This window comes from Symphalangus syndactylus, chromosome 9 (assembly GCF_028878055.3).
Source record: "Symphalangus syndactylus isolate Jambi chromosome 9, NHGRI_mSymSyn1-v2.1_pri, whole genome shotgun sequence".
NCBI lineage: Eukaryota > Metazoa > Chordata > Mammalia > Primates > Hylobatidae > Symphalangus > Symphalangus syndactylus.
In genome coordinates, this window is record NC_072431.2 from 58,987,813 (window position 1) to 59,010,797 (window position 22,985).

Consider the following 22,985-nt stretch of genomic DNA (forward strand, 5'->3'; position numbering starts at 1 on the left):
CTGCAAAACAATCAGTTTTTTGACCTTGGGGCGGACTTTGGCCTCTTAGTTCCCATCAGGGGTGGGGGAAGGGGGCTGATAGTGGGGGAGGGCAGAGACATGGGTGTCCCTTCCCCTCTCCTGCTTTTACCCCTCCCTGGATCCTGGGGACCCCTTCCTAAGCCCCGCCATGCCCAGGTGGAAGATTCACCCCTAAGACATCTGCCCCTTCCTCATCTGGCTTTCAGAGTCCCCCAGTGCCCGGGTCCTGTGACATATCAGCTGTCCTCCCTGCCCTGACACTTGCCCCAGTGGCATTCAAAGCTGGAGGCACCACAGTGGTGTGACTTGGGGGTTTGGTCTGGTGGTGTGCATGTGTGTCTCTTTTGAAAGGTGGTTCTCAGACTCCCGCTGGCTGCTGGAGAAGGAGGGGCACAGGTGGGAACACATGGTCAGATGAGACCAGCGAGAGCTCCCAGATGGTGGTCCTGGGGTCAGGGATCTGTGGGTCAGTGGGGAGGAGTGATCAGAGTCCCCGCCAAGGTGTGGGCAGAGCTGGGTGACCCTGGACAAGTCATGGTCCTCCCTGGGCACCGGCCCCTGTTTGGTCACCGAAGGACTTGGATCACATGGGTTTCTACCTCTTTGGGTTCTGAGGCTGATGAAAGGCCAGTTAGCCTCGCCCCAGAAACACGTCACAGGCACAAACTGCTAAACAGGCACGGGGCGCAGGTCCCCAAACACTTCTGAGGGCCCCAGGACAAGTAGCTCTGAAGAGGATGGCTCAGGGTCCCACCAAGTTTCCCTTTGGGATCTCCCCTGGGAAACATCAGCTCCTACTCAGGTCCAGAGAAGTTCTGAGCTGCTGGGATGCACCAGCGCCCTAGTCCCCGCCACATGTCTGTCACCACCAAGAGCCCCAGGAAGGAAGGCATAGCGCAGCTCACCTGAGCGCAGGTCCTGGGGTGCTCAGGCGTGCTGCTCCCCTGAGACCTGAGGCCTACGCTGAGGCCCCGCCCACCAGGCCCCACCTCCTGCTCTGCCCACCCAGGCTTCACCTCCTGCTCCACCCACCTCCTGCCACACTCACCCCAGGCCGCGCCCCTCTGCTGCACCCTGCAGCCCCTCCCACCTCCCACCACAACTGTTACCCCCCAGCAACTCCCCCCACCCCCAGTGCTCATTGTGTGGCCCTCCCTGGGTCACAAACCCTCAGAAACCTGAGGAATCCATGGCTCCTGGGGCTGTGTCCTAGCACCCACTGTGGGATCGGCATGGGTGTAGAAGTGAGAATCCCTCCCCTCACCTCCCTCCAGAACCCTGTGCCCACTCCCCACCCCACGGAGGCCAAACTTTTTTTTCTTAAAACATTTTTACTTCTTTCAACCCAGAAACATCACCATTTACAAGGACAAGAGGGAAAGGAGGAGGGGGGCGATGTGGCATGGGGGTTAAGGGACTTCCATCTGAGCTTGGGAGCAGGTGTGTGGGGAGGAGTGCCATCAGGGGCACTTTCGCTCCACGCATTGCTTCCCGCCCTCCTCATATTCCTGCTTGGAGATCCACATCTGCTGAAAAGTGCCCTGGGTGGAGGGGGCAGTATGAGGGTCAGGGTGGTCTTGGAGGGAGGTGTGGACGGGCAGGTGCAGCCCCTGGGAGCCCTCCAACAGGCCCCAACCACCCCTTGGGTTCACATCCCTCTGAAGCCCCTCCCCACCTCATCCTCCCCTCCTCCGTCTGTCCCCTTTCATATTCAGAGGGAGAGTATCCTCTTTATATCATTCAATCAATAATTCATTCATTCAACAAGTATTTATTGAACAGCAGTCTCTGCCCTGAGCTAAGCCCTGTTCCTGAGGTGGGGGGATGGCACGCACAGCCCCAGGCCAGCCAACCTGCACCCAACACTCAACACCCCCTACACACACACAGTCCTTCCCCACCAGGTGTCCTCTTCTCACTCCATCAGGGCTTTGGAACACCACCAATCTCCCTCTTTCTCAAGGAAGATATTCCCTCCACCTCACCATTCTAACACTGTGGCACCCCATCTGCAGCCTTCAGCATTACAACTTGCCCCTTGAGGGTTCCTGCAATGAGCATCTCAGAGTGTCCCTTCTCTCTATTTTTTTAAAGTTTTAATTTTAATTATTTTTGTTTTTATTTTATTTTTTTGAGATGGAGTCTTGCTCTGTCGCCCAGGCTGGAGTGCAGTGGTGCAATCTTGGCTCACTGCAGCCTCTGTCTCCCAGGTTCCAGCGATTCTTCTGCTTCAGCCTCCTGGGTAGCTGGGATTACAGGCGCGTGCCAACATGCCTGGCTAATTTTTGTATTTTTAGTAGAGACAGGGTTTTGTCACGTTGGCCAAGCTGGTCTCAAACTCCTGACTTCAGATGATCCGCCCACCTTGGCCTCCCAAAGTGCTGGGATTACAGGCGTGAGCCACCGCGCCCAGCCTAATTTTTGTTTTTTGTAGAGATGGGGTCTCACTATGTTGCCCAGGCTGGTCTCAAACTCCTGGGCTCAAGTAATCGTTCCACCTCAGCCTCCCGTAATGTTGGGATTACAGGCGTGAGCTACCATGCCTGGGCTGCTTTGATCTTTCTCACCCTACACACATGTGCTGCCTAATGCAGTGGCCAGTAGCCTCCTGTGGCTCACCAGCCCTGGTCCAAATTGAGATGTGCTCTAAGTGGAAAATATACACCCAATTTTTTTTTCTTTTTTTTTGAGACAGGATCTCGCTCTGTCACCCAGGTTGGAGAGCAGTGGCACAGCTCACTGCAGCCTCAACCTTCCAGGTTCAAGTGATCCTCCAACCTTGGCCTCCCAAGTAGGTGGGACTACAGGTATGCGCCACATTGCCAGCTGCTTTTTAAATTTTTGGTAGAGATGAGGTCTCGCTTTGTTGCCCAGGCTGGTCTAGAAATTTTGGACTCAAATGATTCTCCCGCCTTGGCCTCTCAAAGTGCTGAGATTACAGGCGTGAGCCACTCTACTTGTCCAGGATATATTATTAATACTTGATTTCAGCCCGGGCACGGTGGCCCACACCTATAATCCCAGCACTTTGGGAGGCCAAGATGGGCATATCACTTGAGGTCAGGAGTTTGAGACAAGCTTAGCCAACATGGTGAAACCCCGTCTCTACTAACAATCCAAAAATTAGCCAGGCGTGGTAGCTCACGCATGTAATCCCAGCTACTCGGGAGGCTGAGGCAGAAGAATCGCTTGAACCCAGGAGGTGGAGGTTGCAGTGAGCCAAGATTGCTCCACTGCACTCCAGCCTGGGCGACTGAGACTCTGTCTCGAAAACAAAAACAAAAAGAGGAAAAAAACAAAAGAACTGTGTGGCTGACATGCTTCAGCCCTGAGCTAAGTTCAGACTGCCAGCCTCTGTCTTTCTGACCCTGGTTTCTGTCTCCCTGGGGGACTTCCTTTCTCGTGGATGTCCTCCTTGTCTGTCATGGCCCCACTGTCCCCTCTGTGTGACTGATACCCTCCAGATGCGGGTTGCAACTCCAGCTCCCTTCCTTCGACCCCAGCAGCAGGTCCAGACTGAACTTACCACCTCCTGCCCCAGAACCAACCTGCCTGCCTCCTTTGCTAGTTGCCCCTTGCTGTCCACCCCATCCCCACTGCTACCCATGCTATGACTCCAGGGCAATCAAAACAGCCTCCTTGCAAGGTCCCCTTGACCCCAGCTCACACCCCGACCCCAAAGACTCATGCCTGGCAGTCTTTCCAATCATGCCTGCATTGCCACATCACTCCCTTGCCCCAAACCATCAGGGTCTCCCCTCTGCTGACTGAGCACAGTGGGTGTATCATCAAAATCTCATCACGACCAATCTCTCCAACTACCTGTCCCTCTACTCTCAATTTTTTTTTTTTTTGAGAGTCTCACTGTGTCACCCAGGCTGGAGTGCAGTGGGACGATCTCAGCTCACTGCAGTCTCTGTCTCCTGGGTTCAAGAGATTCTCCTGCCTCAGCCTCCTGAATAGCTGGAATTACAGGCATGCACCATCATGCCTGGCTAATTTTGGGATTTTTAGTAGAGACGAGGTTTCATCAGGTTGGCCAGGCTGGTCTCGAACTCCTGACCTCAAGCGATCCACCCATCTCGGCCTCCCAAACTGCAGGGATTACAGGCATGAGCCACTGTGCGCAGCCTCTTCTCCCCAATTTGTAATGGTAGAGATGGGTCTTGCTATGTTCCCCTGCTGGGTCTTCAACTCCTAGCCTCAAGCCATCCCCCAACTTCAGCCACCCAAAGTGCTGGGATGACAGTTGTGGGCCACTGTACCAGGCCTCTGCCCCCCGATTTGTGTCCTGTTCACCCTTCTGGGAACATTCATTGACTGACATTTCTCAAAAATAAATGTTTGTTGAATGAATGAATGAATGAATGAAGAGGCAGTCAAAGTGGCGGGCACTGTCTGGGTCTCCCCTCTCCCCCACAGTCAGTGCTAGGCCAGGTCCCCTTCCTCTCACCAGTGAGGCCAGGATGGAACCCCCAATCCAGGGGCTGAACTTGCGCTCCATGGTGCTGTTGCTGGCAATGAGTTTCAGTCGCATGCTCTGGGGGTAAAAAGGGGCTGGGGGAAGCAGACACCTAGGTTCTGGGAAGGGACAGGGCTTGGGGGGCAGGGGGAAGACTTGGGAAGCCACAGGGGCAGGGGTTCTGCTCTGGTGGCCAGAACAGAAGGAAGGACGTGGGAAGGATGAAGGGACTCAGTCCTGGACAGCTGAGCCAGGACGGGCGTCCAGGGCCCTGGGTCAGGGGTGGGCTCCTACCGGTGGGGTCTTCTGGGAAAGCTCTCGATTGAGCCTGTCGGTGAAGCCCTGCAGCAGTGTGTTCCCGCCAGTGACAATGACACTCCCATACAGGCCCTGAGAGCAGGAAGGAGTGAGCCGCGGGGGACAGCCCCCCAACTCCGCCTCCCCACTTCCCCTGGGCCCCTTTGCCGAGCCTCAGCTCCGGCCTGGCCTCACCGGGCGAATATCAATGTCACACATGCCGATGCTGGTGGTCACCACGTGGCCCACACCCAACATGGTGTTCCCCGACAGGCCCTGCGGAGAGAGGTGTCTGGGGCTGTGGGCCCTCTCCCCCTTCCCCCAGACCCCTGCAATCCTTCCCAGCCTCCCCCACGCCCCAGGATCCAGGGACTGCAGCCAGCACCCACCCCAGTGCTCGCCATACAGCCAAACCTTGACGTTCGAGGGATCAAACAGGCCCTCGGGGATGCGGAGTCGCTCGGCGCCGTAGTCTGTGTTGTAGCCATTGGGCATCTCGTAGTGCACTGTGGGCATTTGTGCAGCCACCCTGCCCAGAAGGGAGCAGGACTCTGCCTGGGGTGCTCGAGAAGGATCAGTGGATAGGCAGCACCAGAGCCCCCCAGCCCACCCCAAGAGTCCCGGTTCTGCCCTCTCTCCCACCCCAAAGCCCTGAGCCACACTCACTGTTCATCATAGGGGGAGTCTGAGACCTGCAGCACGGAGGCCTGGAAGTCCTGGATCACCTCCTGAAATCCCAGCGGGGGTGGTGTGGTGAGGGCCTGCCTTCCCACTGAGCAGCACCCCCTGCCCCACTCCCCCTCCCTGCTCCACCTCCCATGCAGGGCCTCTGTCCCGCCCCCCATTCATGGCAGGGGAGAGGGGGTTTCAGGAGGCCCTCTCCAGAGGCTCACATTACACATGTAGTTATGCCAGGACTTGGAGACCTGGGGTAGCTTCTCCTTCTTCTTCCAGTTTGGGGGGGCACCCTCCCGGACAGGCTCCTGTTGGGGCACAGTGTTGGAACACCCTTTCCTAGCCCACCTGACCCCCACCCCCACCTTCCTGGCACTGTTCCCAGCTCTGCAGCTAACTGGCACTGCAGGCTCTGCTGTGCTGCCTGCAAGAGGGGTTTCTCACCCTTCCCTGATGAAGAGGAGAGAGAATGGGGCATGCCTCTCTCTCTGTGTGTGCCCTTCATGCGGTGGGTGCAGCTGATCTGGAGAGCACCAGGAATACAGCAGTGACAGAACCTCAAGGGAATGGCCTCCTAGGGGGCCATGATCCATGATCCATGTGAGGGCACAGAATGCAGCTAAGCACACAATGTCACTTCATACAGCACCCTCTCTGCTGCCTACTGCGGTTCCACTTTACAGAAGAGGAAACTGAGGCCCAGGGAGCTTTGATATCAAGCTGTTGGTCACACAGCTCTTTTTTTTCTTTTTGTCAGACGGAGTCTTACTCCATCGCCCAGGCTGGAGTGCAGTGGTGCGATCTTGGCTCACTGCAACCTCTGCCTCCGGGGTTCAGGTGATTCTCCAGTCTCAGCCTCCCGAGTAGCTGGGACTACAGGCATGTGCCACCATGCTTGGCTAGTTCTTGCAGTTTTAGTAGAGACGTGGCTTCACCATGTTGCCCAGGCTGGTCTCAAAGTGAGCTCAAAGCGATCTGCCTGCCTCGGCCTCCCGAAGTGCTGGGATTACAGGTGTGAGCCACCACGCCCGACCGGTCCTGCAGCTCTTGCACGGCAGAGGCAGAACTTGAACCTGGGTCTATATTGGACCTTAGAACCCACCACACTGGCCCTCACACATCCTGCTGTCTGCCAGCTGGTTCCGTGACCTCAGCATATCCCTCAGCCTGTCTGGATTTCGGATGCCTCAATTATAAAAGGAGGAACTGGAGCCAGGACCCAGTGGAGAGCCTGCTGCTCTCTGCTCTGATATCTCATGTGTCAGTGGGTTGACGGCCATGGGGCGAGTGGCCAGGACTCTAGTGTCAGCTCCATGTCCCCAGAGACCCCACCTTGGCTGCGATCATGTAAGGTGGGATGATGTCAATGGCCATCTCCTGGAACAGCTCCCGGCACTGCATGGAGATGAAGTCCCCTGCCAGAGGGGACTTGACGATGCCTAGAAGGAAGCCACTGTCAGGATCTGGTCCTCCCGGGGCACCCCCGCCCCCTGCCGAAGCCCCACCTTGCTGCAGGACGTAGCCGTCATGTACTGGAATGGCTGTGGTGTGGGTGGCTCCACTGTCCAGCACGAGGCCTGTGGACCGCCCATTTGCAAAGCTGGCATCGGATGGGTAAGTCAAAGAGACAGCAGCGGCAAGTGAGGGGCCTGGGTCCAGATCTTGTCTGGTCACTCTCTGCTCTACCGGGGTCTACCCCATCCCCAGTCTGCAAATCTCTCCTCCTGATGATGACTCATCTCCTGGAGAAAGGCTCTGAGACCCCAGTTACTTCTTTTTTTTTTTTTTCTTTTTTGAGATGGAGTCTTGCTATCTCCCAGGCTGGAGTGCAGTGGTGCCATCTCAGCTCACTGCAAGCTCCGCCTCTCAGGTTCACGCCATTCTCCTGCCTCAGGCCCCCAAGTAGCTGGGACTACAGGCGCCCGCCACCACGCCCAGCCAATTTTTTGTATTTTTAGTAGAGACACAGTTTCACCGTGTTAGCCAGGATGGTCTCGATCTCCTGACTTCGTGATCTGCCTGCCTCGGCCTCCCAAAGTGCCAGGATTACAGGCATGAGCCACCGCGCCCAGCAACCCCAGTTACTTCTTTACTTTTTTTTTTTTTTTGAAACTGAGTTTCGCTTTGTCGCCCAGGCTGGAGCTGGAATGCAATCGCTCACTGCAACCTCTGCCTCCTGGGTTCAAGGGATTATCCAGCCTCAGCCTCCCAAGTAGCTGGGACTACAGGTGCCCATCGCTATGCCTGGCTAATTTTTGCATTTTTAGTAGACATGGGGTTTTGCCATGTTGGCCGGACTGGTCTCTAACTCCTGATCTCAAGTGATCTGCCCACCTCGGCCTCCCAAAGTGCTGGGATTACAGGCGTGAGCCACCGCGCCTGGCCAGTCCCTTTATTTTTGGTTGTGTCCTACAGATTCCCTGAAATTAGGGTCGCTATCACCCCAGTGCGTAGCACAGGGTTCAATGCAAGGCAGATCCTAAAAACAGTCCGTGTTGAAGGAGTTATTGGGAAGGGACTGCCGCAGTGTTCTACACGTCTCCCTCCTCTGCCCAGTTCCAGCCCCTGCTCTCTCCGGGGCCTAGCTCACTGTCTGCTCAGCCTGATCCAGGGAACGGAAAGGGGCTGCTGATCTGGCCACCCCAGGGTCGGAGGTGCTCAGTCCATTGGGCCTTCTGCACTAGTGGGGCGGAGGGAGGCGTCTGCCCATTGGGACACTGATCTTCAGAGAACCAGGCCTGATCCCCCAGCTCATCTCAGCTGAGCTCAGCACAGGCCCCACCCCAGCCCTCCACCCAGTCAGAGCAGCTCAGTCCAGAGGATACGCGGTGAGCACAGCCGTCTTGCATAAGAAGAAGGCAGGAATGTTGTACTGCTCGAACATCAGCTCTGTCAGCTTCTCCCGCTTGGCCCGTGTGTTCCACTGAGGAGAAAGTGCAGGAGGGGAGGATTCAGGAAGGGAGAGGCACAGACCCACACTCACGCACAACGCAACCCACTCACTCACACATACACTCACGGTCACACACACGCATCCATTCAAACACTTGCACACACACACAACCTAAACACTCACACATACACTCATGGTCATACACACATGCATTCACTTGCACACGCACACACATACACTCAAACATATACACTCACATTCACAGACACACATAAACACACACATGCATTCACACTATACATACACTCACAGTCACACATGCAAACACACTCACAAACACACAGTCAAACACACATATACACTCACATTCACACACACTCAAACTCACACACACTCACACATACACATATATTCACACTCACAGTCACACACACATGCATTCAAAACATTTGCACAGGCCGGACACAGTGGCTTATGCCTATAATCCCAGCACTTTGGGAGGCTGAGGCAGGAGGATTGCTTGAACCCAGGAGTTCAAAACTAGCCTGGACAACATAGTGAGATGCTGTCTCACTAAAAAAAAATTTTAAAGTAAGGAGCTTGTGGGAATTAAAACTACATGAACAGAAATGAAAAACTCAATAGAAGGATTAGAACATAAAGTGGAGGGAATATCTTGGAAACCAAAGGAAAAAGGTAAAGAGATGGAAAATATAAGAGAAAAGGGAATTAAATTAGGGGACCAATTCAGGGGGCATCAAAATCCAATAACAGAAAATCCCAAGAGAGAAAATGGAGAGAAATAAATAATTAAATAAATAATTCTTTTTCACTGAATTGAAAGACATAGGTTTTCAGAGTGAAGAGACACACTAAGTGCCTAGAGCCATGAATGAAATATACACCACACTGAGGATAAAGCAAAAATTCTATAAACTTTCAGAAAGAAAAACATTACATCAGAGGATCAGAAATCAGATGGTTTCATCCTTCTTAATGGCAACAATATATGCTGGAAGAAGGACAATGGAAAAGTGTCTTCAAGATTCTGAAGAATAGGCCGGGCGCGGTGGCTCACGCTTGTAATCCCAGCACTTTGGGAGGCCGAGGCGGGCGGATCACGAGGTCAGGAGATCGAGACCACGGTGAAACCCTGTCTCTACTAAAAATACAAAAAAAATTAGCCGGGCGTGGTGGCGGGCGCCTGTAGTCCCAGCTACTCGGAGAGGCTGAGGCAGGAGAATGGCGTGAACCTGGGAGGCGGAGCTTGCAGTGAGCCGAGATTGCGCCACTGCACTCCAGCCTGGGCGACAGAGCGAGACTCCGTCTCAAAAAAAAAAAAAAAAAAAAGATTCTGAAGAATAATGATTTCCAACCTGGCATGGGATACCTAGCTAAGCTATCAACTCAAGGTGAGACATACAAAGTCTCAAAAAATATACTTCCCATGACCTTTCTTTAAGTTTTTTTTTTAGATGCCAGGTTCGGTGGCTCATGCCTGTAATCCCAGCGCTTTGGGAGGCCAAGGCGGGCAGATCACCTGAGGTCAGGAGTTTGGGACCAGCCTGGCCAACATGGTGAAACCCCATCTCTACTAAAAATACAAAAATTAGCCAGGTATGGTGGGAGGTGCCTGTAATCCCAGCTACTTGGGATGCTGAGGCAGGAGAATCGCTTGAACGTGGGAAGCGGAGGTTGCAGTAAGCCAAGATCATGCCATTACACTCCAGCCTGGAGGACAAGAGTGAGACTTCATCTCAAAAAAAAAAAAAAAAAAGTTTTATTTTAGATTATTATTTAATTTAATTAATTTTTTTTTTAAATGGAGTCTCACTCTGTCACCCAGGCTGGAGTGCAGTGGCATGATCTAGGCTGACTGCAACCTCTGCCTCCTGGGTACAAGCAATTCTCTTGCCTCAGCCTTCTGAGTAGCTGGGACTACAGGCATGCACCACCATGGCCAGCTAATTTTTATATTTTTGGTAGAGATAAGGTATCAGTATATTGCCCAGGCTGGTCTCAAACTACTGGGCTCAAGGCCTCCCAAAGTGCTGGGATTACAGGAGTGAGCCACTGTGTCTGGCCTCTCATGACCTTTCTAAGGCAGTTACTGAAGGACCTGCTCCATGAAAACAAAGGAATAAGTCAAGAAAAGGAGTCAAGTACAGGAAACAGGACTTCTAACCAGGACAGAGGCAAAGGATTCTACAAGATGATGGTGAAGGAAGATGCCAGCATGACAGGTCTGTCCCCTGGCAGAGGGCTACTAGTGCAAACTGGACCAGGTCAGTGGGCTCCTGAGGAAATTTCTTCAAGAAGATGAAACTGATGAGAGGCCAGGCGTGGTGGCTCACGCCTGTAATCCCAGCACTTTGGGAGGCTGAGATGGGCGGATCACGAGGTCAGGAGATCGAGACCATCCTGTCTAACATGGTGAAACCCCATCTCTACTAAAAATACAAAAAATTGGCTGGGCGCGGTGGCTCACGCCTGTAATCCCAGCACTTTGGGAGGCCGAGGCAGGTGGATCACGAGGTCAGGAGATCGAGACCATCCTGGCTAACACGTTGAAAACCCATCTCTACTAAAAATACAAAAATTTAGCCGGGCGTGGTGGTGGGCACCTATAGTCCCAGCTACTTGGGAGGCTGAGGCAGGAGAATGGCGTGAACCCGGGAGGCAGAGCTTGCAGTGAGCTGAGATCGCGCCACTGCACTCCAGCCTGGGCAACAGAGTGAGACTCTGCCTCAAAAAAAAAAAAAAAAAAAAGAAATACAAAAACTTAGTTGGATATGGTGGCGGGCGCCTGTAGTCCCAGCTACTCGGTAGGCTGAGGAAGGAGAATGGCGTGAACCCAGGAGGTGGAGCTTGCAGTGAGCCGAGATCGCGCCACGGCACTCCAGCCTGGGCAACAGAGCGAGACAATGTCTCAAAAAAAAAAAAAAGAAAGAAATTGATAAAATATCTAATGGAATTGATGTCTTGACAAAAGATACAATTGATGAATAATTTAGGGTTCACACTGTTAAGTAGATAGAAAACCAGACCAAATACAATCAAACACAGGGCCGGGGTGGTGGCTCACGCCTGTAATCCCAGCACTTTGGAAGGCCGAGGTGGGTGGATCACGAGGTCAAGAGATTGAGACCATCCTGGCCAAGATGGTGAAACCCCGTCTCTACTAAAAAATACAAAAATTATCTGTGCGTGGTGGCGTGCACCTGTAGTCCCAGCTACTCAGGAGGCTGAGGCAGGAGAATTGCTTGAACCCAGGAGGCGGAGCTTGCAGTGAGCCGAGATCGTACCACTACACTCCAGCCTGGTGACAGAGCAAGACTCTGTCTCAAAAAAAAAAAAAAGTTGAATACATTTTTTTCTCCAGTTCTAGGAAAACAAAAAGTTGCACAAGAAAGGAAAAGTGATCATAGTGTATTGTCTGTCTCAGGCCTGATTAGCATACATAGTAACAAGAGTGTAAATATTGGGCTGGGCACAGTGACTCATGCCTGTAATTCTAGCACTTTGTAAGCTGAAGTAGAAGGATCGCTGAAGCACAGGAGTTTGAAGCCAGCCTGGGCAATATAATGAGACCCCATCTCTACAAAAGATTCTCTTAAAATTATTTCTAATTTAAAAAGAATGTAAATACCGAATACTGATTTCTTTTAAAGTCTAAAATACAACTGGGCTGGGTGTGGTGGATCTCGCCTGTAATCCCAGCATTTTGGGTGGCTGAGGCGGGCGGATTGCTTGAGCCCAGGAATTCAAGACCAGCCTGGACAACATGGTGAAACCCTGTCTCCAAAAAAATTTAAAAATCAGCTGGGCGTGGTGGCTCATGCCTATGGTTCCAGCTACTCTGGAGACTGAAATGAGAGGATCACTTGAGCCCAGGAGACCAAGGCTAAAGAATTGTGCCGCTGCAATCCAACCTGGGGGACAAACTGAGCAGAGCCCCTGTTTTTTACACAAAGTCTCAAAAACAAACAACAAACAAAACCCCAAACAACAACAACAACAAAACCCACTGTACTTAAAGGAGGGTAATAAGAAGTATGTGTGGCATAGGCTGGGGAGGAAAAGAGAGCTAAGTGATCATTTTCTAAAGTGGAAAATTCATCGATAATACCTAAAACTAAAAACTCCACAGGCAGCAATTTAAGTGTAATATTAGAGATATGGAAGAAAATACCCCCAACATTAGCTAAAAAGGAGAAAAACGGTTGCTTTATAAAGAGGAATTTACAAGGAGGTGGGTAAGAACATTTTTTTAAATGCAGTTTTAATTTTGTTTTTTTTGAGATGGAGTCTCGCTCTGTTGCCCAGGCTGGAGTGCAGTGGCGCGATCTTGGCTCACTGCAAGCTCCGCCTCTCGGGTTCACGCCATTCTCCTGCCTGGGACTCCCGAGTAGCTGGGACTACAGGCGCCCGACACCACGCCCAGCTAATTTTTTGTATTTTTAGTAGAGACGGGGTTTCACCGTGTTAGCCAGGATGGTCTTGATCTCCTGACCTTGTGATCCACCCGCCTCGGCCTCCCAAACTGCTGGGATTACAGGGGTGAGCCACTGCGCCCAGCAAAAAAATTTTTAATTTTTATTGTTTTAATAAAAGAGACGGGTCTTGCCATATTGCCCAGGGTGGTCTCAAACTCCTGGGCTCAAGTGATCCTCCCACCTTGGCTTCCCAAAGTGTTGGGATTACAGGTGAGCCCACATCCCCAGCTCACCAAAGTTGACCATAATAATAATAATAATAAGTTAAAAGGTCAAAAAAGGACTTGTAGGCTGGGCATGGTGGCTCACGCCTGTAATCCCAACACTTTGGGAGGCCAAGGCGGGTGGATCACCTGAGGTCAGGAGTTCGAGACCAGCCTGGCCAACAACGCGAAACCCCCTCTCTACTAAAAATACAAAAAATTAGCCAGGTGTGGTGGTGGGTGCCTGTAATCTCAGCTACTCAGGAGGCTGAGGCAGGAGAATCCCTTGACTTCGGGAGGCAGAGGCTGAGATCTCACCATTGCACTCCAGCCTGGGTGACAGAGTGAGACTGTCAAAAAAAAAAAAAAAAACATTACAAAGGACTTGGAGGCAGAGAAGGGCAGCAGAGTGGATAGAGCAAGAAGAGAGCAGGAGGGATGGAGACTTAGCCAAGAAAGAAGGAAAGTGGTTGGGATGGGTGAAGAGTGTCTAAAAAGTGAAGTGGCTCAGAGCGGTGGCTTGAGAGGAAAGGAGGAGAGGTGGATGGTGGGAAGGAGGTGTGGTGGAGATCAGGGTTGGGCATGAGGATGGAGGAGGCACTCACCGGAGCCTCGGACATGAGCACTGGGTGCAGGTTTGGCTCAGACTTGACGTGTTTGCTGTAGGTGTGATCCAGGATGGCTCGGAAGCACTCCCAGTCCTCGACTGGGGCCAGAAGCGCAGCATGGAGAGACGCAAGAAGGCAGGCAGGGGACAGGGACAGGAAGAAAAGGAGGGAGAAAGGCCAAGCCCAAAGGAGGGTCAGTGAGTCCAGCTCCAGGGGAACGCCCCCCTTCCCAGAAACCTGATGGGCCCCTGGGAAGGGAACCCAGTGAGAAGAACCCTGGCAGCGAGAAGAACCCTGGGGCTGCAAGGAAGACTCCGCGGGGAGTGGGGGCTGCTATGTCCCAGATTGTGGGGAGTGGGCTCCCTGTCTGTCAGGAGGTGATGGGTGGGGGCCCCTTACTCATGCCATTCTTGAGGGGCGACATGACCTCCGCTCCATCCCGAGGCACGTGCAGGGCATTGGTGTCGATGTGGAAGATCTTCCCTTTCTTCTCTTTGTCCCCCTCCAGCTCCAGCCCGCCCCCCTCCTCCGCGGCCAGCAGCCCCACCGTGGTGGGGAAGTCAGCCTGGTGGGGAAGGGTTGGGGGGAGGATCGGCAGGGAGAGGGGTCACCCTCTTGCCCCTGTCCAGCCCCACAGCAGGGTCCTCAGCCCGCCCCTGGGTTTATTCCCATGTTCCAAATCAGCAGAGTTTCTGGGCGATCTGGGAGAGCCCTGGGTCACTGCAAAGCCTGAAGAAGGGTCCGGAGCCCCTAGGATTTGGAGAGGAGACTGGAAGGCTCACCTTGGGACAGTCCTCCCCAGCGTACCCAGCGCGGACTGAGAAGGAGCCAATGTCAAAGACCAGCGCCCCCACCTCATCTGTGCGGGGAGACAGGCCTGTAAGGGGACCTCCCCCGAACTCTCTCCCGCTAGGTAGCTCCGAGAGAAAGTCAGGGCAGAGCCACAGTCTCGCCACCTTCAACACCAGTCTGGGGCCGGTGGGAGCTGGGCCTGGAGTCCGAGGTCCTGGGACTGGGGGTGGGGGCATCACACCGCCAGGGTCCCTTCTTGCCCAGTGGCCATGCTCAGGCCACCCTCCCGACGGGAAAGGAAGGGGCCCGGGGCCAGGTGGAGGTGGGTTGCAAGGTAGGGCCCAGTGCCCGCGGGGCGTCCAGGGAGGACCGAGCACAGGGGTGGCGGGAGACCCGAGCCTGGGACTGGACCCGTTCGTGCGTAGAGGTGACAGGCCCCGGGGTGCCCAGAGCTCGGATGGATGGCGCGGGTTCGGATGGCAGGGCTGCGGGAGCCGAGGGCCCGAGGCTCGCTCACCTCCGCCGTAGACGCCCCCGCTCATAGTGCCCTCTGCGCTGCTCGCGGCCCGTGGGCGGCGGCGGGATCAGCACCGAGGCGGCCGGACAGCTCCCGGGATCCCTGGCGGGGCGGGACTCACGGCGGCCAATTGGGAGGCCGGATCCCCCGCCCCCAACGGCGCCGCCGATTGGCTGCCAGGCGAGACAATGACCCGACCGGGGGCCGCTGCTTTAAAGGGGAAGATACCCTCCGTTAAGCGGCCAGGAGGAGATGGGGCAGGGGGCACCTAGCAGGGACTTAGAGACCGTCGCTACGGAACGGGCGGCAGAGAGGAGAGCAGGGAAGAGGCGGAGACTGGGACTCTGCAGGACGACTGATGAGGTCTTTACCCCCTTGCTTTTTATTTTTATTTTTATTTTTTTGGTAGAAACGGAGGTCTTGTGATGTTGTCCAGGCTGGTCTCGAACTCCTGAACTCAAGCGATCCTCCTCAGCCTCCCAAGTAGCTGGGATTACAGGCAGGTGCCAGAACCCCTGGCTAATTAAAAAAATTTTTTTTATAGAGACGGGGTCTTGCTCTTTTGCCCAGGTTGATCTCGAACTCCTGGCCTCAAGCGATCCTCCCACCTCAGCCTCTCGAAGTGCCAGAATTACAGGCGTGAGCCACTGCGCCCGACCTCTACCCCCTTACTTTTTAAAGCAGGATTGGGGAGAGAGCTCCAGTCCCCAGAAGGGTCATCTATCTTCAGGCTGCTCTGAGCCCGGTTCTGCCACACCCAGGCCTAAATGGAATCACCCAGGTCTAAATGGAATCACCAGGAGAGGGAGGGAAGGGAAGATTGAGAGAGGGACCAGAGGGGGTGTGTCTCCATCTCTCTCTGTTTTTTCCTCCTTTTTTTTTTTTTTAAGAGACTGGGTCTTGCTACCTTGCCCAGGCTGGCCTTGAACTCCTGTCCTCAAAGTCCCAAAGTGCTGGGATTAAAAGCATGAGCCACCGTGTCCAACTTCCCTCCTTTGTCTTTCGTTGGCCCCTTTTTTCCTTGCCTTGCTCCGCACCCCCCACCCCCACCCCCCGCCCCAGTACCAAGGCCTTATACGTACTGTAAGTACCTATAAGGTACTTTCACACACAGGCATTCAGCACACCTGGCTCTAGCTTCCTTTCTCCATCTGTCTCTCTTTAGCGCCTGTTCTCCTGAGGAGGCATTTATCAACAAGAGTGTTTTTGTTTCTTTTCTTTTTGAGTTGGGGTCTTCCGTCACCCAGGCTGGAGTGCAGTGGCATGCTTATAGCTCACTGTCACCTTGAAATCCTGGGTTCAAGTGATCCTCTCGCCTCAGCCTCCTGAGTAGCTGGGACTTACAGGTGCACACCACCACACCTGGCTTTTTTAAAACTATGTTGCCCAGTCTGGTCTCGAACTCCTGGCCTCAGGTGATCCTCCCACTTTGGCTTCCTGAGTCATTGGGATTACAGATGTCAGCCACAGCGCCAGGCTAACAACAGGGTTTTCTACTGCTTGGATCCCAGGTTCTTCTGGGCTTCCAGCACCACAATTTTGGTAGCAAAGGCAAAGGAGCAGCTCTGACAACTTGGGGTAGCTGAGGGACTCTTATGTGAGGGTGTGTGTGTGTCTGTATGTATGTGTCTATGTGTGTTGGTGTATGGGTGCATGTGTGTACATATGCACATCTGAATGCTTGTGTGTGTTGACTATGCCTATCTACGTGTTTGGGGGCGAGGGAGCTTTGACACCAGAGATAGCACAGGAAGTGGATACTATGTGAGGTCCGCGTGCCCCTGAAGGTTCTCTGCTCACCACATGCCCACACTGGAAGAGACTCCACCCCTCCCCGGCCAAAGGACAGATGGCTTTAGCTGGCTCATGGATTACCTACTGACGACGGTGGCATTTCAATGCCTAGGGTTGGTTCCAAGTTCAGACTTGGCTTCTAAGACTGAAAGGGTCCAGGTTTCAGCGGGAGTGGTGAGCTGTAGGGGAGAGGGCTGACTCAGGAGCTGGAAGAGTGAGATTTTTCCAGAGTGACCCTACGTCAGTCCATTGAGGTCTGGAGGAATTGAGTGGATCTCTTAAAGTGCTTACATTTATTTATTTATTTATTTATTTTTTGAGACGGAGTCTCGCTCTATCGCCCAGGCTGGAGTGCAATGGCGCGATCTCGACTCACTGCAAGCTCCGCCTCCCGGGTTCACGCCATTCTCCTGCCTCAGCCTCCCCAGCAGCTGGGACTACAGACGCCCGCCGCCACGTGCGGCTAATTTTTGTATTTTTAGTAGAGACGTGGTTTCTCTGTGTTAGCCAGGATGGTATCGATCTCCTGACCTCATTATCCGCCCACCTCGGCCTCCCAAAGTGCTGGGATTACAGGCGTGAGCCACCGCGCCCGGCCACATTTCTTTTTTTCTTTTTGAGCTGGAGTCTCACTCTGACGCCCAGGCTGGACTGCAATGGCGCAATCTCAACTCACTGTAACATCCGCCTCCTGGGTTTAAACAATTCTTCTGCCTCAGCCTCCCAAGTAGCTGGGGTTATAGGTGTGTGCCACCACTCCCAGCTAATTTTTTTTATTATTATTATTTTTAGTAGAGACAAGGTTTCACCATGTTGGCCAGGCTGGTCTCGAACTCCTGATCTCAAATGAATGCCCCACCTCTGCCTCCCAAAGTGCTAGGATTACAGGCGTGAGCCAGCATGCCCAGCCGAGTGCTTGCATTTCTTATCGTTTAAAATGCTGAGGTGAGGATGAAAGGAATGTTGGGGTGGAAAGTGATTCTATTCATCTTGTCTCTCTCCTTTTGTTGACATTTAATGATGTTGCCTCACTTACTCTGAAGTTCACCTTGCCAATTCCTACTATCCCTTCTTTCCTTCCCACCACCCCAACCATGTCAGATTTAGAAACTTGCCCAGGCAGGGCATGTGGTGGCTCACGGCTATAATCCCGGCACTTTGGGAGGCTGAGGTGGGAGGATCGATTGAGGCCAGGAGTTTGAGACCAGCCTAGGCAACACAGAGACCCCATCTCCCAAAAAAAGAAGAAGAAGGAGGAGAAGGAGGAGGAGGAGAAGGAGGAGAAGGAGGAGGAGAAGGAGAAAGAGTAGGAGGAGAAGGAGGAGGAGAAGGAGGAGGAGAAGGAGGAGGAGAAGGAGAAGAAGAAGAAGAAGAAGAAGAAGAAGAAGAAGAAGAAGAAGAAGAAGAAGAAGAAGAAGAAGGGGAGAAGAGGAGAAGGGGAGAAGGGGAAGGGGAAGGGGAAGAGGAGGAAGAGGAGGAAGAGGAGGAGGAAGAAGAAGAAGAAGAAGAAGAAGAAGAAGAAGAAGAAGAAGAAGAAGAAGAAGCAGAAGCAGAAGAAGAGGAAGAAGAAGAAGAAAAAAAAAAACTTCCCCAGTGTTGGCTGGGAATGGTGGCTCACACTTTTAATCCCAGCACTTTATGAGGCCAAGGCAGGCGGAACACTTGAGGTGAGGAGTTCAAGGCCAGCCTGGCCAACATTGTGAAATCCCGTCTCTACTAAAAGCAAAAACATTAACTGGATGTGGTGGTGCACGCCTGTAGTCCCAGCTACTCGGGAGGCTGAGGCAGAAGAATTGCTTGAACCCGGGAGGGGAAGGTTGCAGTAAGCCAGTGATCCAAGATCACACCACTGCACTCCAGCCTGGGTGACAGAGCAAGACTCCATCTAAAAATAATAAAAAAACACAAGGAAACTTGTCCAGTCTGGCCAGGCATGGTGGTGTGTGCCTGTAGGGGTTTTACAGGTTTTTTTGTTTGTTTGTTTCCAGCTAGAACCTGAGCTCTGTCCTGGATCACACAGTCCGCTGGGATCAGAGCCAGGATTAGAACCCACAGCTCTTATCACCCAGTTGAGATATGCCTTTGTTTCCTAACACCTCTGTGTTTCTCACCAAGCTGTGCTGTCTCTATCTATAGCACAGCTGGCAATGAGGCCCCCATCTGATTCTGGAGTCAGGGGCTGAAAGCTGGGCATACAGGACTATTCAGTAAGTGTCCCTGTGGATGTGTTAAGGCCTTAATATTATTATGCATAAGTTGGAAACCTGCAGTCTATTTGGTAATGAGCAGTGAATTTTCTTCTCATGGCTGGGGGGAAAGCTACAGCTGGCTAACTACAGGGCAGAACTTGATTTAAACTCCCAGTCAACTGTGACCAATCTTTTTTTTTGTCGTGGGATCTGACATAAGATTCTAGTGTATTATGGTAGTGGTTAGGATAAAGCAATTAATACATTTCACTTGTCCATTCATTGATTCAACAAATATCCCTTTTTTCTTTTTAAGAGACAAGTGCTGGACGTGGTGGCTCATGCCTATAAACCCAGCACTTTGGGAGACCAAGGCAGGAAGATGGCTTGAACCCTGGAGTTAGAGACCAGCTTGAGCAACATATCAAGAACCCATCTCTACAAAAAGTTTTCTAAAAAATTAGCCAGGCATGGTGGTGTGATCCTGTAGTCCCAGATACTCGGGAGGATGAAGTGAGAGGATCACTTGAGCCCGAGAGGTTGAGGCTGTAGTGAGCCATGATCGTACTACTGCACTCCAGCCTAGGCAACAGAGCAAGACCGTGTCTCAAAAAATAAAATAAAGAGACAGGGTCTTGCTTTATTGCTCAGGCTGGAGTGCAGTGGTATGGTCACGGATCAGTGCAGCCTCGAACACCCGGGCTCGAGATCCTCCTGCCTTGGCCTCCCAAAATGCTGGGATTACAAGCATGAGCCCTGTGCCTGGCCAAGAAACATCTTTGATGCCTACTGTGTGGCAGGCACCATGCTAGACATAGGAGGGATACTGAGATGGGTGAGATACAGGATATCCTTGCTCTCAAGGAGCTTTGGTGCAGTGGGGAGCTCAGATACACACAGAAGAGAGGTGAAAAGGAGGCCAAGGCCGGGCGCAGTGGCTCATGTCTGTAATCTCAGCACTTTGGGAGGCCGAGGTGAGCGGATCATTTGAGGTGAGGAGTTCAAGACCAGCCTGATCAATATGGTGAAACCCCATCTCTATTAAAAATACAAAAAATTAGCTGGGCGTGGTGGCGTGCGCCTGTTATCCCAGCTACTCAGGAGGCTGAGGCAGGAAAATAGATTGAAACCGGGAGGCGGAGGTTGCAGTGAGCTGAGATTGCACCACTGCACTCCAGCCTGGGTGACAGAGTGAGACTCCACCTCAATTTAAAAAAAAAAAAAAAAAAAGGGATGCCTGGAGGAGGGAGGGGCTACCTGTCACTGAGAATCCAGGAAATCTTCTAGAAGTGAAGTTGGAGCTAAACTGTGAAGGATGAGGCCATGCACAGTGGCTCATGCCTCTAATCGCAGCACTGTGGGAGGCTGAGGCAGGTGGATCACCTGAGGTCAGGAGTTTGGGACCAGCCTGGCCAGTATGGCAAAGCCCCATCTCTACTAAAAATACAAAAAGTTAGCTGGGCGTGGTGGTGGGCGCCTATAGTCCCAGCTACCTGGGAGGCTGAGGCAGGAGAATCACTTCAACCTGGGAAGCAGAGTTTGCAGTGAGCTGAGATTGTACCATTGCATTCTAGCCTAGGCAACAAGAGTGAAACTTCATCTCAAAAACAAACAAACAAACAAAAACCGTGAAGGCTGAATAGAAGCTCATAGGTGAAGAAGGCGGGAAAGATATCCCACAAAGAGAACAGCATGGACAGAGGTCTAAGGACATGAAAACTTCTGGAATATGTGGAAATAGGAGTTCAGTCTAGAAGGAGGGTTGGATGTGAGCCGCTGACAGAGGTCAGTGTCAGGAGGAGATGAGACGAAGTAATTAATGACCAACCGGAGGAGGTCGAGGCTGCAGTGAGCTATGATCACACCATTGCAGCCTGGGTGACAGAGTGAAACACTGTCTCTTAAAAATAAAATAAAATAAAATAAAATAAAATAAAATAAAATAAAATAAAATAACAAAATAAAACCAATGGGTTCATGCCTACAACTGTTTTTATTTGTTTATTTTTCTTTCTTTCTTTTTTTTTTGAGACGGAGTCTTGCTCTGTCACCCAGGCTAGAGTGTAGTAGCGCCATCTTGGCTCACTGCAACCTCTACCTGCCGGGTTCAAGCAATTGTCTGCCTCAGCCTCCCGAGTAGCTGGGATTACAGGTGCCCGCAGTTACGCCTGGCTAGTTTTTGTATTTTTAGTAGAGATGGGGTTTTACCATCTTGGCCAGGCTGGTCTTCAACTCATGATCTCGTGATCCACCTGCCTCCGCCTCCCAAAGTGCTGGGATTACAGGCATGAGCCACTGCACCGGGCCTTCTCTGTTTCGTCTTAGAAAGAGAGTCTTGCTTTGTCACCCAGACTAGAGTGCAGTCATGCACCACTAAAGCCTCAAACTCCTGAGCTCAAACAATCCTCCCACTTTGGCCTCCTGAGTAGCTGGGACCACAGGCAAGCGCCACTATGCCTGGCTTTTTTTTTTTTTTTTTTTTTTGAGATGGAGTCTCGCTCTGTTGCCTAGGCTGGAGTGCAGTGGCGCGATCTCGGCTCACTGTAAGCTCCGCCTCCCGGGTTCACGCCATTCTCCTGCCTCAGCCTCCCGAGTAGCTGGGACTACAGGTGCCCGCCACCACGCCTGGCTAATTTTTTGTATTTTTAGTAGAGACAAGGTTTCACCATATTAGTCAAGATGGTCTCCATCTCCTGACCTTGTGATCCGCCCGCCTCGGCCTCCCAAAGTGCTGGGATTACAGGCGTGAGCCACCGCGCCCGGCCTTTTTTTTGTTTTTGGTAGAAACAGAGTCTTGCTATGTTTCCCAAGCTGGCTTTTTTTTTTTTTCCTTTGAGACAGAGTCTCACTCTGTCGCCCAGGCTGGAGTGAAGTGGCGCGATATTAGCTTACTGCAACCTCCGCCTTTTGGATTCAAGCGATTCTCCTGCCTCAGCCTCCTGAGTAGCTGGGATTACAGGCATGCATCACCACGCCCAGCTAATTTTTTTTAATTTTTAGTAAAGACAGGGTTTCACCATGTTGGCCAGGCTGGTCTTGAACTCCTGACCTCAAGTGATTCACCCACCTTGGCTTCCCAAAGTGTTGGGATTACAGGCGTGAGCCACCGCGCCCAGCCCTTGTTTTGTCTTTTTTGAGACAGGATTTCATTCTGTCACCCAGGCTGGAGTGCAGTGGTGTGATCACAGCTCACTGCAGCCTCAGTCTCCTGGAGTCAAGCAATCCTTTTGCTTCAGTCTCCCGAGCAGCTGGGACCACAGGGACATGCCACTACACCCAACTGATTTTTTTTTTCTTGAGACAGAGTCTTGCTCTGCCACCCAGGCTGGAGTGCAATGGCATGATCTTGCCTCACTGCAACCACAGCCTTCCAGGTTCACGTGATTCTTCTCTCTCACTCCCAAGTGGCTGGGACTACAGGCATGCACCACCACTCCTGGCTAATTTTTGTATTTTTAGTAGACATAGGGTTTTGCCATGTTGGCCAGGCTGGTCTCGAACTCTTGACCTCAGGTGACCACCCGCCTTCGCCTCCCAAAGTGCTGGGATTACAGGTGTGAGCCGCTGTGCCCAGGCTGATTTTTGTATTTTTTGCAGAGATGAGGTTTTGCCATGTTGCCCAGGCTGGTCTCAAACTCCTGACCTCAAGCAATCCACTTGCCTCAGCCTCAAAAGGTACCCGGCCTTCACCCAGCCTTCTGCCAGATAAACCAAGTGCCTTGGCTTCACAGGGAGCCCCAGTCCAAGGATGGATGGCAAGTGCCCAGAAATACACAGTCCAGTAAAGGCTTCAACAGGAATGGAGCCAGCATTGCAGTGGCACACAAACAACATTTAAAGCAATGTTTAAACTAAGTCCCAGGAAATGGCCTGGGTTTTTCTGGCAGTCAAGGAAGTGGAGCTGGAGTAGGGGTGAAAGGCATTTCTGAGTTGAGGGGACAAGACCTGGCCTTTGTGTCATGCAAAGAAGTTGACTCTTCTCCTGGAAACCCCTGGGAACTACTGCAAGATTTTGAACAGGAGGGTTATTGATCCAAT

The 22,985-nt window shown here is 52.4% G+C and overlaps 1 protein-coding gene and 1 long non-coding RNA gene across 4 annotated transcripts; one reads left to right on the forward strand and one right to left on the reverse strand.

Moving 5' to 3' along the window:
• Positions 1 to 1,332: 1,332 nt before the first annotated feature.
• On the reverse strand, positions 1,333 to 15,095 carry ACTL6B (actin like 6B). 3 transcript variants are annotated; one of them, XR_008660068.2, is made up of 14 exons: positions 14,965 to 15,095; positions 14,438 to 14,514; positions 14,055 to 14,220; positions 13,653 to 13,753; positions 8,281 to 8,378; positions 6,961 to 7,055; positions 6,788 to 6,894; positions 5,674 to 5,763; positions 5,447 to 5,508; positions 5,195 to 5,309; positions 4,976 to 5,056; positions 4,778 to 4,873; positions 4,475 to 4,578; positions 1,333 to 1,562 (listed from the first exon to the last, which is right to left on the reverse strand). XR_008660068.2 is itself a non-coding variant. In XM_055292627.2 (14 exons), the coding sequence occupies exons 1-14, from the start codon at positions 14,987 to 14,989 to the stop codon at positions 1,482 to 1,484; spliced, it is 1,281 nt and encodes a 426-aa protein (XP_055148602.1). In that variant the 5' UTR covers positions 14,990 to 15,093; the 3' UTR covers positions 1,333 to 1,481. The 3 variants fall into 3 exon arrangements, 2 of the variants coding, with proteins under 2 accessions (XP_055148602.1, XP_055148603.1); XM_055292627.2 differs by having other exon boundaries at positions 4,475 to 4,561; positions 14,965 to 15,093; XM_055292628.2 differs by lacking the exon at positions 4,976 to 5,056 and having other exon boundaries at positions 4,475 to 4,561; positions 14,965 to 15,094.
• Positions 15,096 to 15,270: 175 nt separating this feature from the next.
• On the forward strand, positions 15,271 to 21,393 carry LOC129489670 (uncharacterized). The gene is made up of 3 exons (XR_008660069.2): positions 15,271 to 15,327; positions 18,895 to 18,965; positions 19,264 to 21,393. It is a non-coding gene; the product is annotated as an uncharacterized lncRNA (long non-coding RNA).
• Positions 21,394 to 22,985: the final 1,592 nt, after the last annotated feature.

Bases quoted from the DNA above. Each gene is read 5' to 3' on its own strand.
- ACTL6B (XM_055292627.2), bottom strand. From the start codon at position 14,989: ATGAGCGGGGGCGTCTACGGCGGAG. The intron at 5,310-5,446 runs GTGAGTGTGGCT...CCTTCTGGGCAG, and splicing joins GACTCCCCCTATGATGAACA to GGTGGCTGCACAAATGCCCA. The intron at 1,563-4,474 runs GTGAGAGGAAGG...CCCTCCACCCAG, and splicing joins GTTCCATCCTGGCCTCACTG to GGCACTTTTCAGCAGATGTG.